The sequence below is a fragment of the Nematostella vectensis genome, chromosome 6 (genome assembly GCF_932526225.1).
Source record: "Nematostella vectensis chromosome 6, jaNemVect1.1, whole genome shotgun sequence".
NCBI lineage: Eukaryota > Metazoa > Cnidaria > Anthozoa > Actiniaria > Edwardsiidae > Nematostella > Nematostella vectensis.
Genome location: NC_064039.1, coordinates 1485717 through 1500314, shown reverse-complemented (window position 1 = coordinate 1500314; position 14598 = coordinate 1485717). Strand labels below are relative to the sequence as shown.

General features: G+C 42.6%; 1 protein-coding gene across 3 annotated transcripts; it reads right to left on the bottom strand.

Annotated features, from left to right (window-relative positions):
* Positions 1-406: 406 nt before the first annotated feature.
* LOC5505594 (ankyrin repeat and BTB/POZ domain-containing protein BTBD11) lies at positions 407-14238 on the bottom strand. Of its 3 annotated transcripts, XM_032373917.1 has the most exons (18): positions 13530-14238; positions 13082-13246; positions 9933-10215; positions 9354-9506; positions 9020-9275; positions 7523-7627; positions 6946-7027; positions 6076-6282; positions 5870-5934; positions 5650-5713; positions 5044-5222; positions 3852-3960; positions 3414-3523; positions 3154-3240; positions 2847-2912; positions 2522-2635; positions 2147-2263; positions 407-1640 (listed from the first exon to the last, which is right to left on the bottom strand). In XM_032373917.1, exons 1-18 carry the CDS (start codon positions 14095-14097, stop codon positions 1566-1568), a joined length of 2805 nt encoding a protein of 934 aa, XP_032229808.1. In that variant the 5' UTR covers positions 14098-14238; the 3' UTR covers positions 407-1565. The 3 variants fall into 3 exon arrangements, with proteins under 3 accessions (XP_032229808.1, XP_048584858.1, XP_048584857.1); XM_048728901.1 differs by lacking the exon at positions 13530-14238 and having other exon boundaries at positions 10485-13219; XM_048728900.1 differs by lacking the exon at positions 13530-14238 and having other exon boundaries at positions 9933-10497; positions 10975-13219.
* Between the last annotated feature and the right edge of the window lie 360 nt (positions 14239-14598).

Below are 14598 nucleotides of genomic sequence, written 5' to 3'. Positions count from 1 at the left end.
TTGAATAAGGTTGTGTATTTTTATAAGTCCTATTAGCGCGCTTTGTGTTTTGGCCAACTTTGCCCAATAGCAATCGCTTCTCACTCTGACTCAAACCTTTTACACATATTTCTATCATTTATAAAACAAAACTGTTGAGTAAAATAAACGTGAATAAAAGAGAAATGAGCCCTAGCTGTATATGAGCAAAATAAAATCAAATAGCCTAGAATGTTTACTTCTAGAAGTCTAAGTATTATATTGACATTACGATGTACATTCTAGAAAAAAGTAATTGAAGCAATTTTGTTTTTATGCCGCAGCGTTATTAGTACAAGGTAATAAAAAATCCATAGACTTCTCAACAGGCAATCGAATCTAGATCTGTTTATAACACCCTGACGAAGTTATTAAATTGCAACAAAACTGTATTTCTTATTCTGTTTATTTTTTTTTACATTTTCGCAGCTTTACGTGGAAAGGGCAAGCTTTTCGATTATTCATTACAGGTACTCTATTCAAAAGATGGATAAAATAAAACAGGTCCAGAGCTGCATGAAATTACATCCAGCAAATAAATTTGTACCTGACAGAGCTTGTCTGACTATTTTGAGGAATCTATTTTGAGGAATCTTTGTATCGTATCAAGTATTTAAGTATCGTATGCACGGGAAGCTCTCTTGGAGGGGGAGCATTCAATCCCGGGACAATTTTTTGAAGCTCTAATATCTATTTTAAGAGATATTAGATTATATATAGAGAGATATTAGATATTAGGTTTTAAAAAACCTTTATGGGAATATAGTAATAATGATAATATATATAATTTTTAAAGACGATTCGAAAATATGTAGAAGCATCCCTCGGTTTTATGAGATATAAGCACTTTTTCTTGAATTCTTAATGTTCTCCTGACAGATTTATTGAGTAAAACTAGAATTAACTTAACAGCTTATATAACTTATTTTCGCCTCAGTATTATCGGCCTTACCATGTTTAAACAGAAAATATATTGAGGCTATACCAATACACAACACATGATAAATACGTCTAGCACATTGATAACTTTTTTCAAGATAATTTGTTTGCCCTGTAGTCGGGATCATTTTTTTAATATCGTGGGGTGAGCGGGAAAAGCGTATAGATCTAACGGTCAAGTCATCACCATGACAAAAGCCTGCAGAAACCAAGCATTAATCCCAGGCTTTTAGTAAATCTTTTCTGACTTATTGCTTTTAAGTCGTTTCAAGTTGGGGTTTAAGGGCAAAGTCTACAAAGACATTTTATTCTTTTACATGTATAACTGATCCCCAGAAAGAGATATGTCGTAAGTAAGTAATTTAGTAACTATAAAAATGGTTTATACTTTTAACTCTAAAAGAATCAGCAGTAAGCCATTAAAAGATGAAATCTTAGCCAGTCCAATCTTTTTATTTTCGCCCCTCCTTAGCGCTATCCCTGCCTATTTTGCGCCTCGTTTCATTATGACTAGTGCCCACGCTCTACAATGAGCCCACAAGGACGATCACAGGGTATTCTCGCTCTACGCCATGAGATCCTGAGGAGATTATGCGTTTTGCGTTTTCTCAAAATGCCGCTTTGGGTTTTGCTGTCCTCGACTTGATACGCTGAAGCAAGCGATACTGGAAGGATGCGATTAACTGCAAATAAAAGAAAGTGCACATATTAATCTGCGCCGTGGATTTTGCTACCAACAAATTTTAAACAGTAATAAGCTGCATTCCGGCTTTTGCTAGTGTTTTCTATTTCTTTTCGTGAAAATCCAGCCTCGAGCGATTGTCAATTGAGGTTTTTGTTGTTGCTGCTGTTGTTGTTTTTTTCCCTGGCGATAAACAGGAGCGGATCCAGAAGTGGGGGGGGGGGGGGGGGGGGGGGGGGGGAGGGGAGACAAGAAAGTGGGGACCGGATTTCTTGTTCTTCCGTGGATTTCATTGTATATCTGTATCAGAAAAGAGGGGGGGCCGGGTCCCGCTCGCCCATCCCTAGATCCGCCCATGATAAAAACGCCATCAAACGCCTACATGCAGGATAAAACAGTACAAAAACGTAGTAAGTTGTAGGATTTCTTTGAGATTTGTTTAAATATTTGGTTTTCTACAATAAAAAGTAAAACAACACGTTAATTCCCCCTGCCGCCTTTACTGACCGTGCGTCCAGCTTCGCCCAAAACAAGATCCCTTAGAGTTTTATCTCCGATCATCGTCTCGAGGTTTGCCAGCATAAAACATTCGCAATACTCAAGCAACTCTTTTGCTTCGTAGCACTGAAAGTAAATATATACATAGGAAACGCAGCAATATGTAAAGTAATCATAAGAAAATATTTACCGCGCTCAGGGGGCATGGAAAGCACAAACACCAGACGTGGCTATAATTTGTTTGTCTAAATGATCTGGCAGTGGAACACTGGGGCTATGTATTTATTTGAAATATATTATAGCATTCGGCGATTCCTTCAAGTTACGGGATTTACTTGTTTTTGTTTGTTGTTGTTCGTATAGTAAATTTCACAGATCAATTACCTTAGCACATTTGTAGGCAGGAATGGCATTGGTCACATTCATCCGGTCAGCGGTCAGTCGCTCACAGTGCCGCCGTAATCCCGCTAGCATGAAGTAGTGCGCGGCGTGCATCAGCTGAAACAAACAGAAAGAACGCTGGCCACACAGATCGAAGACATGATCAAAATTCACCGTTCGAACGAGTCGGAAACTCGATCAAAGAAAATGTGATCGCAACGAACAACAATGAATATACAGATCAAAGAAACAAATGATCGCACACATGACATAAGCTTGATTGAAGAAACAGGCCGATGTGTAGGATATATAGAGGATATATGTTTACCTCTAGCACTCTCCAGTGTTCCTGGGGGTCCTGTGTTTTTCCGCTGTACACGTACCTTATCACATGCTGTAGAAAATATAAGTAAGTAATATAAGTAAATATAAGTATCTATTAAAGTTCGGTGTTTATTTATTATACTATAAGGGTAGTGTCGCCAGCTTTTAATTCCCCGCGTTTTTTTTAACAATCTTCAATAAGAGGAAGACGAAAGATGAATAACTCCTGAAAAAAGCCTGCTGCACACGTGACCTACCGTGAATATGTCGTATTTGATATCAGTAATCTCGATACAAGGCACGTGACCTACCGTGAATATGTCGTATTTGATATCAGTAATCTCGATACAAGGCACGTGACCCTCAGAATTCTCAGACGGCTTGATCGTCAGCATTTGCTACACGAAAAAATCACAAAATAAAATAACTCTTTCACAAGTAATAGGGTAGTTGTTCTAATGGTCTTGTAGATTTGCAGCCAGGGTAAGCTGTAATGACTAAACAAAAAAAACATATGCTTCGTTTAAGAAAAGATAACAACCAACTAAATCTAATCGCTTTTGCTGTGTACCTTAAATCTCGGGGAAGCCGTAGCGAGGATGATTTTGTGACCGTAGAATGGCTCTCCCTCGACGACAAAAGTGACGTCTGACATCTCCTGATTATTGACGTAATCTGCTCCTGTGTAAATACCAAAATTTTTGCTGCTCTTGCTATGCTGAACAGCGTCTTCAAACACAGCAAAAACGATTTTTCCATATTCTGACATCGTAACAAATGGTTGGTGATTGCAGGAATGAAAATCTATGGACATAATCTATTACACGCTAATGTACGCTAAACCTAGTACTTACTTTTCAGTAGGGATAATAATATCTTAAAGCGGTACCTATCTTTATATTGGGAGCTGTTGAGGGGTAAAGAATTACCTATTCGTATTTTGGGAGCTGTTGAGGGGTAAAGAATTACCTATTCGTATTTTGGGAGCTGTTGAGGGGTAAAGAATTACCTATTCGTATTTTGGGAGCTGTTGAGGGGAGCTCCTCTATTGTCGGTAGCGGTTCATCTCCAAAACACGCGGAAAAAACTGACGCGAGATCCTTCATCAAGCTCAGGTCCTAAAATAAACACAAGCACAAGCGGTAATTATCACGCGCGGAATATAAACACAAGCATAAGCGGTAATTATCACGCGCGGAATATAAACACAAGCACAAGCGGTAATTATCACGCGCGGAATATAAACACAAGCACAAGCGGTAATTATCACGCGCGGAATATAAACGCAAGCACAAGCGGTAATTATCACGCGCGGAATATAAACACAAGCACAAGCGGTAATTATCACGCGCGGAATATAAACACAAGCACAAGCGGTAATTATCACGCGCGGAATATAATTGAAGGTTAAGCAGTGGCGGGTGGCAAATGGTCAGATCAGGTGGAGCCATGGGCGTTGGCTAAGGGGGCGGGGGTAGGGAAATATCCCGTGGTGCGTGTAACCCCACTTTAATCCGCAACAAAGGAGTAGTAGTACAGTAGTGACGTTAGGCCAAGCACCATAACAGATTCTTCAAAGAAGGTGGGGGGCAGGCCCAAGTCCCGTTCTATTGCCGGCCGATTTTACTTACCAATCCCGTCTTTCAGCCCGTTACTCCGAACCCCTTACCCCAAATCTCTTACGTTTCCCTTCTTGGTAGCTATGACAGGAGCAAAAAATGGCAAAGTTTAAATTGTAAGCTCATGTTAACTTATATTAGCTTGATTTTTTGCATAGATGTTCCTTGTGTAATATTAACCAAAATTTTCAATCAATATTTTTGGGTAGATAATCCGTTCTAGAGATATTGCAAATTGTAAGACTCTTGATTTGTTTGAAATTGTCCAATTTTGGAGAAATTGCTTCTTTTTTATGATTTATGGCAACTTTGCTCAATCATATCTCAAGAATGGATCATCTACCAAAAAATACTAAAGCTTATTTTGTTTTCTATAATACAAGGAAGCTCTAGGCAAAAATATCAACCAAAAATAAGCTAACACAAACGTACAATTTTAATTTTGCCATTTTTTGCTCCGGTAGCTATGTTCACTTTCCTGGTAACCAAAATTCCATTTTCTCAGCCCAGAGGCAAAACCGGGTTGGCCGTTTTATCCCATTAGAACACCTCAATGAGCAATATCAATCCCATCATCGTCACCTCGCATTCTCTAAAGATGTGGAATAAAACTGCTAGCCCGTCCTCACAGAACTCTACGGTATACTCGTTCACAGGTATCGACTGGAAATCCCTGAACAAGCAACGAGCATGCGCAGTTTGACCCTGCTCGTAGGCATGGTAAAGGGTCTGGGTCCAGCAATGCAGGCTCCATGGTACCCCTGTGGATGGAAAGCTAGGTTACATTGTTTATGTGATGCGCGCTGCATGGTACCCCTGTGGATGAAAAACTAGGTTATATCAGTCATTTACATCAGTCATGTGATGCGCGCTGCATGGTACCCCTGTGGATGGAAAACCGGGTTAGATCATTGCTGAATGGGAAGTGATGTAAAGCGGGCTGAAATAAAAAATCAAATTAGTGGTACATGGATATTAAAAAAAATAATATCGCAACAAATACACAAAATATCACATGAATTTTCGTCATGGTCCTAAATTTAATTGTTAATTTCCGAGTGGACGCGCGGAATTTTAGAATTTTATCACAACCAGTTTCTATCCAATGTAAATATTGGCCTTGTACATAATGCACCGCGGGCGTTCACCAAAAATGTGAACAAAAAAACATATCCATTTTTGTCCTACCAAGACTCCGGAGCTCCATCGCAATTTCCACAAAGCCATGTTCGCTACTGTGATACATTGCCTCCTGCGAATAAAGTGGAGTACATTGGTTGGGTTTATGTTTTTTAAAGATGTACCGACGACCTTTCTAACAAACGTCATCTATTAGGCGTGAATATTCTATCTTAAAACAGACTGTGGTTAGCTTGGGAGTGACTGAGTGAGTCCCGTGAACACTTACCTGAAGGACTTTCATTCGTTTTCGGTTCAGCTTCGGGCTGTTTCCTCCTTTAGAAACCGGGGATCCTTTAGGAGATCGTGGCAAAATTAACTCGACACGCCAAATAACGACCCTCTCCCCTTCTCTCTCTCCCCTCTCTCCTCCCCCCTCACAAATAATTTGATGTCATTCAAGCTTCTCCTATCAGGTCACGTGATCAAACCAACCTTCAGAGAGTATCTCCTCTAGTGACATCATATCCGAGTCTCGGGCGGGCGGTGGCTCAGCCAAGAGCTTGCGCAGTACCTTCCTATGGCCGCACGCAGCAGCGGTAGCGAATGTACTTCCAAACCCAGTCTTTCCCGGTCCGAGCGCCCACGTGACGTGCGGGTCAGCACCGCGTGCGCACAAGAGCGAGACTAGGTCATAGTGTCCTGAATCAAGAGATTACAGACACGTGGTTATCGAATACTTGATCATGCAATTTCACTACAATCTTTGTAGTGAAATTTTAGAAATTAACTTTTAGAATGCTTTATGTTTCAATTAGCAAACCCAAATTACATCGCAATAGGCTTACCAAAGCAACTTCCAGGTTGCTACGATGACAAAACGGCGTTTGATAGGGAGTCCTAAAAAAGGACAATGACTACGCTATTTTTGCCAAAGGGGTAACTGATCGACATTCTCCGTTCGTAGCGTATACAGCAATTCCTCGTTTAGTTGTTACTAATATAATCCGTATTTGTTATTTATATCATTTATTTTTTATTGTTTTAAAATGCCGTTTCTTTCGTCTTTGAACATGCGCGTACACAGAGGGGTACATCCTCCCCCTTTTGGCGGTCAAAAAGTGGGTCATTTATTAAGGAATCTTAAATGACTATGCTTTTTCCATATGATACCTATGACTGCGCACCCGCCACCCCCAACCCTCTCAGCCAAGTCCCGGGTACGGTATTCTAACCCCAAAGATATTCAGATGGATGGAAATTTGTTTTTGGAAATTTCAGAAATATGAACAGTGGATCGGCTTGCAGCGCCATTTTGCAATTTTGTAGTATGGAATCATTTGCTTTCTCTATTGCGACTTCTACCTGCAGCAACTGCCAATTGAAGGGCTGCGTCTGCTCCAGTCCCCTGGGACGCGTTTGGATTGGCTCCAGCATCTAATAACATCTGAAAATGAGAATGTAAAAAAAAAAAAAAAAAAACCTTAAGAGCAAAAAGAAAAGTGCAAAAGATTCTATACAGTAGAATCTAATAGTCTAGGCAGAACCAATTTTTAAGAACTGACGCGGACCGTTGAGAACTGACTGTTCTCGCCACGGGCTAAACTACCTATTTCTACTTAAGCTGGATATATTTGGCTCGTTTCGCTCCCCCAGCAAGCTTTGCCCCTAAAACCTTCCGTGAGAAGAAAGGCGCCGCTGAGGGTCGCGTTACTCATATACCAGGCAGCGGCGGCAGTTACACAGTGCTTCGTTTGAAAGGCTGCAAGCGCGTAGGGACAGAACTCGATGGAGGAGCGAAACCAAGGCAAATACATCCAGTTGAAGTAGGCACTAACAAGCATTAGACGCCACTTTGGACTAAAGTCGTTTTATCCTATAGCCCGTGTTCTCACCCTTTCGTTTAATTGATGGAAAGTGCCGTCTAGAATTTGTCACCTACCTGACAGATGTATACATGACCTATCATTACAGCATAGCAGATGGCAGTCCAGCCCTGAACAGCAGCGGCGACCTGCGGGTATCGTTGGGCATCACGATGAGGGACCTAAAGGGTGAAAACGTTATCAAGTAGAATACGGCGACCGGCTCTTTCTCCAACGTAACATTCTAGCCGTAATGTAATGTAAAAGGTAAACTTAATGTAATAAAAACTATTTGACACACTTTGTAATCAACTAGAATTAACGTTTTATCAAAGCTTGAGTTTGGAAGGTCTTTCCTAGATTTTGCGTGTATGTTATTCCAATAGCGCCATATTTTGCGATTCGAAAGGAAATCAAAATTTAACTTCAGATCTGTTACAGTAACATCAGTTACATTTTAACGTGATCTTTATTGTAAAAAATAATAGCGACTAAAGGTGAAGAAGCTGTCTGTAAAACTATTTATTGGCAAATTCTACTATGAAAATCCTTGGGTGTGTCAGATTTTATGACAAAGTGCATCAGCTTTTTTATTAGTGCGTCGTTACAGCGTGTGAGACTCTACACGTCAGATCGTATGACTTATGATTTTTGGAAGATGTATTCAGGTTTAAGACCCCCCTCCCCTCACCCGATACCTGTGCCAAAGATAATATGAACTCTAGATCCGAAATGATCCTAAGAAATCCAAGAAGAGTAGCTCAGAGAGTTTTAATCACAGTATTTTATAAAACCTTGGAACACAAAACATCTCAGATTGCGTGTATTTAAATGTAGCTTGTTTTTGTTGTTGCTTTTTTTGTAGTGTGCTGCACATGATGACGACATCACTTCATTACTATAGCAACAAACCTATTCTCAAGAGACGCAAGCGTGAAAAAGACCCCTATATTTTTCAGTGTACATCTTAGCGAGCTGTGCGTGGCGTAACCAACTTAGACAGGGCTGGGATCTTTGTTTATTGCCTCCCCGTTAATGCGCGGGTACCTCAGGTTCCTTTGTGTTGTACAGTTTGTTAGATAGCGGTGCTGGGGCCGAAATCTCCAGCTTAGCCGTAAAGCTTTAGCTGCCATACGGTGTTTCAACGCACGTCTGGAAATATGGTCTTTCTTTTCTCATTTAATTTGATCTGGACGAGGTTCGATTCCCGGTGTTTATCAGTTACAATTCCATTATTCCTTGCTCACCCTTGCTCCCCTATGCCCACACTGTCCTCAATTTTTAGTTCAAGTCGATATTTCTCCGTTGCTCAGTCAAGGCTATATTCTTTGCTCGCTTGCTCACCCCCATTCTCCATTGTTCGGTCAATTCCATAGCCCTTGCTAACGCTCGCTCCCCATTGCTTATCCTTTTTCCGATATTTTAAATTTGTTTTTATTCAATACAGATATTACCTTTACCACGACATTCAAGATTGCTCCCCCTTGCTCCTGGGATTAAAAAGAACGGCACCTCTTTCTTATTGAAGGCATGGTTTATTCGAGAGGACTGTCCGGTAAACTATTGTTTCTCACCTGTGAATCAAGGTAGGCGTGATTGTCCAGCAGCAACTTGACAAGGTCTACGTCTCCTTGTGCGCATGCGTGCATCAGGGGTGTCATGCCTTGTTGATCGATGGCATTTATTTTCTCAGGTCCCAAAGTAGTAAGAGCCTGCGGAGCGAGTTCGCGTTTACCACACAAGAGCATGCGCAAACCCATATCAAATTGGCATGCTGCGATCGATGCTGACGGGGAGAGACCTGGGGACCAACACTGAGAGCTGTCTGACCTAATATGAAAACATTAAGGAAGCAAAGACAGTAAGACCAAGACTTCGCCACAGTCGCCAACTCGGTCCAAAGCGTACCTGAGGAGGCGTGGCTCGCAGTCTGTGAATGGCATTAGCAGCCTCGCCGCCTGTCTGACGTCGTCGTCATCAACGACACCGCTGGCCCGATGCTCAGCGTGAATGCTGGCGACGCGAATCCATTCAACCAATGGCGGTAGGTGAGAATGCGACCTGAGAGGTGAATGGCATATTTTATACTAGTATACCGTTAATCTCCTCCTGCGGTACATATTCAAGTCCCAATCAAACTACACTTTCAAGTATTCGTTTTTTTTTAAATATTGAAATAGTCTTTTTAAAAGCTGCCATATTTTCGTTTTAAGAAACGCGGAAACACGTGGATGATTGTCAAATATTGCAAATGGTCGAGAAACCATTTTAATAGACTCGTTTACAGTATTTTATTTATCAAAAAGCTTGCGCTTGACGCTTGCGATATTTTTAGATTTTAATTCAAAAACTTTTTTATATGCACATTGCAACCAAAGTGTCTGCACGTAATATAAAAGATGTTATTACCTTTTAAGGATCCCATTGATATCCATATCAACAAATTGTAACCGAAGTGTTTGTGCGTAATATAAAAGACTTTATTACCTTTTAGTATTTGCAAGGATCCCAGTAATATCCACATCGACTTGATGTGAGCAGGTCATGAAATACAGGAGCGTCTGCAGCGCGACGGGTAACCACGCCAGACTCGACAAGGCGCGGTTGTCTTTTGTCAGCAAGCTCTCGCTGCCCAAGCGTTTCTGGACATGCGCGATAAGCTCTTTTAGTTCTGATATTGAAGTGACGCAAGTGGTGACGAAGCAGGGTTCCAATGGCTTGTGGGTCTTCGGTGCGACTGGACTTCGCTCCAGGGATGGGGAGAGCGTCCCTTGAAAACACAAAACGAGGCTTGATAGGTCGTGGGTTGCAGAAGATAGGTGATATCTGAAATTCTTCATATCAATTGTTTACAGCAATCCTGTATTTTTATATGCTTTAATATAAAATAATAGCTCTTTTGTTCCAGGCAGAAGAATTAGATAAAATCAGTGACCGGTACATCAGTGTTGATGTGTACAACCAGACAGACGACAGCTACCTCCTAGCAACAAGGTGTTTGGGAGTCTCTTATCAAAACATTGACAATGACTACCTCACCTGCACGTTTGACCTTGGTAACGGCGTATGGCTTTAGTGTATGACTACCCCACCTGCACGTGTTACCTTGGTAACGGCGTATGGCTCTAGTGAATGACTACCTCACCTGCACATGTTACCTTGGTAACGGCGTATGGCTTTAGTGTATGACTACCTCACCTGCACGTGTTACCTTGGTAACGGCGTATGGCTCTAGTGTATGACTACCTCACCTGCACGTGTTACCTTGGTAACGGCGTATGGCTCTAGTGTATGACTACCTCACCTGCACGTGTTACCTTGGTAACGGCGTATGGCTCTAGTGAATGACTACCTCACCTGCACATGTTACCTTGGTAACGGCGTATGGCTCTAGTGAATGACTATCTCACCTGCACATGTTACCTTGGTAACGGCGTATGGCTCTAGTGTATGACTACGTCACCTGCACATGTTACCTTGGTAACGGCGTATGGCTCTAGTGAATGACTACCTCACCTGCACGTGTTACCTTGGTAACGGCGTATGGCTTTAGTGTATGACTACCCCACCTGCACGTGTTACCTTGGTAACGGCGTATGGCTCTAGTGTATGACCACCTCACCTGCACGTGTTACCTTGGTAACGGCGTATGGCTCTAGTGTATGACTACCTCACCTGCACGTGTTACCTTGGTAACGGCGTATAGCTCTAGTGTATGACTACCTCACCTGCACGTGTTACCTTGGTAACGGCGCACGGCTCTAGTGTATGACCACCTCACCTGCACGTGTTACCTTGGTAACGGCGTATGGCTCTAGTGTATGACTACCTCACCTGCACATGTTACCTTGGTAACGGCGTATGGCTCTAGTGAATGACTACCTCACCTGCAAGTGTTACCTTGGTAACGGCGTATGGCTTTAGTGTATAACTACCTCACCTGCACGTGTTACCTTGGTAACGGCGCACGGCTCTAGTGTATGACTACCCCACCTGCACATGTTACCTTGGTAACGGCGTATAGCTCTAGTGTATGACTATATCACCTGCACATGTTACCTTGGTAACGGCGTATGGCTCTAGTGAATGACTACCTCACCTGCAAGTGTTACCTTGGTAACGGCGTATGGCTCTAGTGTATGACTACCTCACCTGCACGTGTTACCTTGGTAACGGCGTATGGCTCTAGCGTATGACTACCTCACCTGCAAGTGTTACCTTGGTAACGGCGTATGGCTTTAGTGTATAACTACCTCACCTGCACGTTTGACCTTGGTAACGGCGTATGGCTTTAGTGTATGACTATATCACCTGCACATGTTACCATGGTAACGGCGTATGGCTTTAGTGTATGACTACCCCACCTGCACGTGTTACCTTGGTAACAGCGTATGGCTCTAGTGAATGACTACCTCACCTGCACGTGTTACCTTGGTAACGGCGTATGGCTCTAGTGAATGACTACCTCACCTGCACGTGTTACCTTGGTAACGGCGTATGGCTTTAGTGTATGACTACCCCACCTGCACGTGTTACCTTGGTAACAGCGTATGGCTCTAGTGAATGACTATCTCACCTGCACATGTTACCATGGTAACGGCGTATGGCTCTAGTGTATGACTACCTCACCTGCACATGTTACCTTGGTAACGGCGTATGGCTTTAGTGTATAACTACCTCACCTGCACGTGTTACCTTGGTAACAGCGTATGGCTTTAGTGTATGACTACCTCACCTGCACATGTTACCATGGTAACAGCGTATGGCTCTAGTGTATGACTACCCCACCTGCACGTGTTACCTTGGTAACAGCGTATGGCTCTAGTGAATGACTACCTCACCTGCACGTGTTACCTTGGTAACGGCGTATGGCTCTAGTGAATGACTACCTCACCTGCACGTGTTACCTTGGTAACGGCGTATGGCTTTAGTGTATGACTACCCCACCTGCACGTGTTACCTTGGTAACAGCGTATGGCTCTAGTGAATGACTATCTCACCTGCACATGTTACCATGGTAACGGCGTATGGCTCTAGTGTATGACTACCTCACCTGCACATGTTACCTTGGTAACGGCGTATGGCTTTAGTGTATAACTACCTCACCTGCACGTGTTACCTTGGTAACGGCGTATGGCTTTAGTGTATGACTACCCCACCTGCACGTGTTACCTTGGTAACAGCGTATGGCTTTAGTGTATGACTACCTCACCTGCACATGTTACCATGGTAACAGCGTATGGCTCTAGTGTATGACTACCTCACCTGCACATGTTACCTTGGTAACGGCGTATGGCTCTAGTGTATGACTACCTCACCTGCACATGTTACCTTGGTAACGGCGTATGGCTCTAGTGAATGACTATCTCACCTGCACATGTTACCTTGGTAACGGCGTATGGCTCTAGTGTATGACTACGTCACCTGCACATGTTACCTTGGTAACGGCGTATGGCTCTAGTGAATAACTACCTCACCTGCACATGTTACCTTGGTAACGGCGTATGGCTCTAGCGTATAACTACCTCACCTGCACGTGTTACCTTGGTAACGGCGTATGGCTCTAGCGTATGACTACCTCACCTGCACATGTTACCTTGGTAACGGCGTATGGCTTTAGTGTATGACTACCTCACCTGCACGTTTGACCTTGGTAACGGCGTATGGCTCTAGTGTTTCTACTATCCCATAGCAGGTACGTCCAGACAGCAGATGGCAGTATGGCTGGTAAAGTGACCAGAGATCCGGGTCCATGTTAACACACTTCTCGACCGTCTCTGGTACCACGTGATCGATTACCTCTGCATAATTTCAAGAAAAATTGTCGTTTATAACCAATATAAATGAAAACCTGTTGAAGCCCTTATCATTATTATATTGCCTGCTGTGATGGTATGTTAACCTTATGCTTCGTCTTTAAATACACAGTCTAACAACAAATAATGATAACATTTGCGTTATCGTAATGTAAACACAAATAAACGAAAAAACAAACTGTTGTAATGTGAAGATTTGACAAAAGCGAATGAAAAAATGAATGCTTTCACAAAATGACAAGTCGTGATTTATCGGATTTATGCTTACCTCTTGTGGTCACGGCGCGATAAATAGTCTCCTCTGCGATGTATTCCAGCGTTGCCGCCAAGTAGATAGCAGCGGCATCGTACACACGGCATGCAACCTTCATATCAAGCAGCCAACGAAAAATCCTCCCTACCGGAAAGACAAGCCCACTCCTTGCCCTCTTAGACTTGAGAAACGGCTCCCCGCACATCGAATACATAGACAATGCCTTTGAAGCCAGCACCGCGCAGCTACGCGACATTGAGAGCGATAACACAAGCCGTACACTAGTCTGAATCTCGGCCTTCGAAAGGCGCTCGTGGCGTAGAGCTAGTCTTCTTGCTTCCCGCACTATTCGTAGTAGTGGTCTTTGCAGCATGAAAGATATGCGTTCTATTGTTTGTGGCGAGATCGCACGGAAATGTTCTCTAGCTCTTCCTAGGCGGAGTACCTTAGAGACGTCGTTTAGACACCACGGCACATCGTCAATCCGTGGAAGCAAAGGAAGCCATGCGTCCCAATTCGTGTCCTTGTTATTACTGTACAGGCTGCCCTCCTGCTTTTTCACTGCGTTTACTGGCAAAGACATAATGGATTTATGGTTGTTATTAACAACCTCCTTAACCACTCCTTAACCAATCTAATGAAAGGCCGTTCAGTCGTAAAATCCTTTTGCAATGTGTGCGTTACTGCTAATGCATTTAATCGCGTATTGATACACATTCATTAGACATTCATCCATTTTGTTAAACAGCAAGTGACACTTGATTGACACTCAGTGTTCATCAGTTTGTGCAAGGGTTGAAGGAAAGATGACATTTCAATAAGACGGAAATGATCGGAAATGCGTGCGTGACAACAACGAAACATCAGTGAATTCCACCAACTAAAAACAGAATAAACGGCAATTTTTAATAGATAAATAGTATATCTTCACGAATCAGTATTGGTCCTTAGAGAAATAAACAAAACCAACTACTTCATTCACTTCTAGCTTTAGTGTAGAACTTTAGGCTTAAAATTACAATTAAAAAGAATATGTATTCTATATTTCCATATCAAGATGAGAATTAAAGTGATTTTATTTGGA

Bases quoted from the DNA above. Each gene is read 5' to 3' on its own strand.
- LOC5505594 (XM_032373917.1), bottom strand. From the start codon at position 14,097: ATGTCTTTGCCAGTAAACGCAGTGAAAAAGCAGGAGGGCAGCCTGTAC. The intron at 3,241-3,413 runs GTACACAGCAAA...TTTTTCGTGTAG, and splicing joins CGGCTTCCCCGAGATTTAAG to CAAATGCTGACGATCAAGCC. The intron at 2,913-3,153 runs GTAGGTCACGTG...TATTTTCTACAG, and splicing joins TCAAATACGACATATTCACG to CATGTGATAAGGTACGTGTA.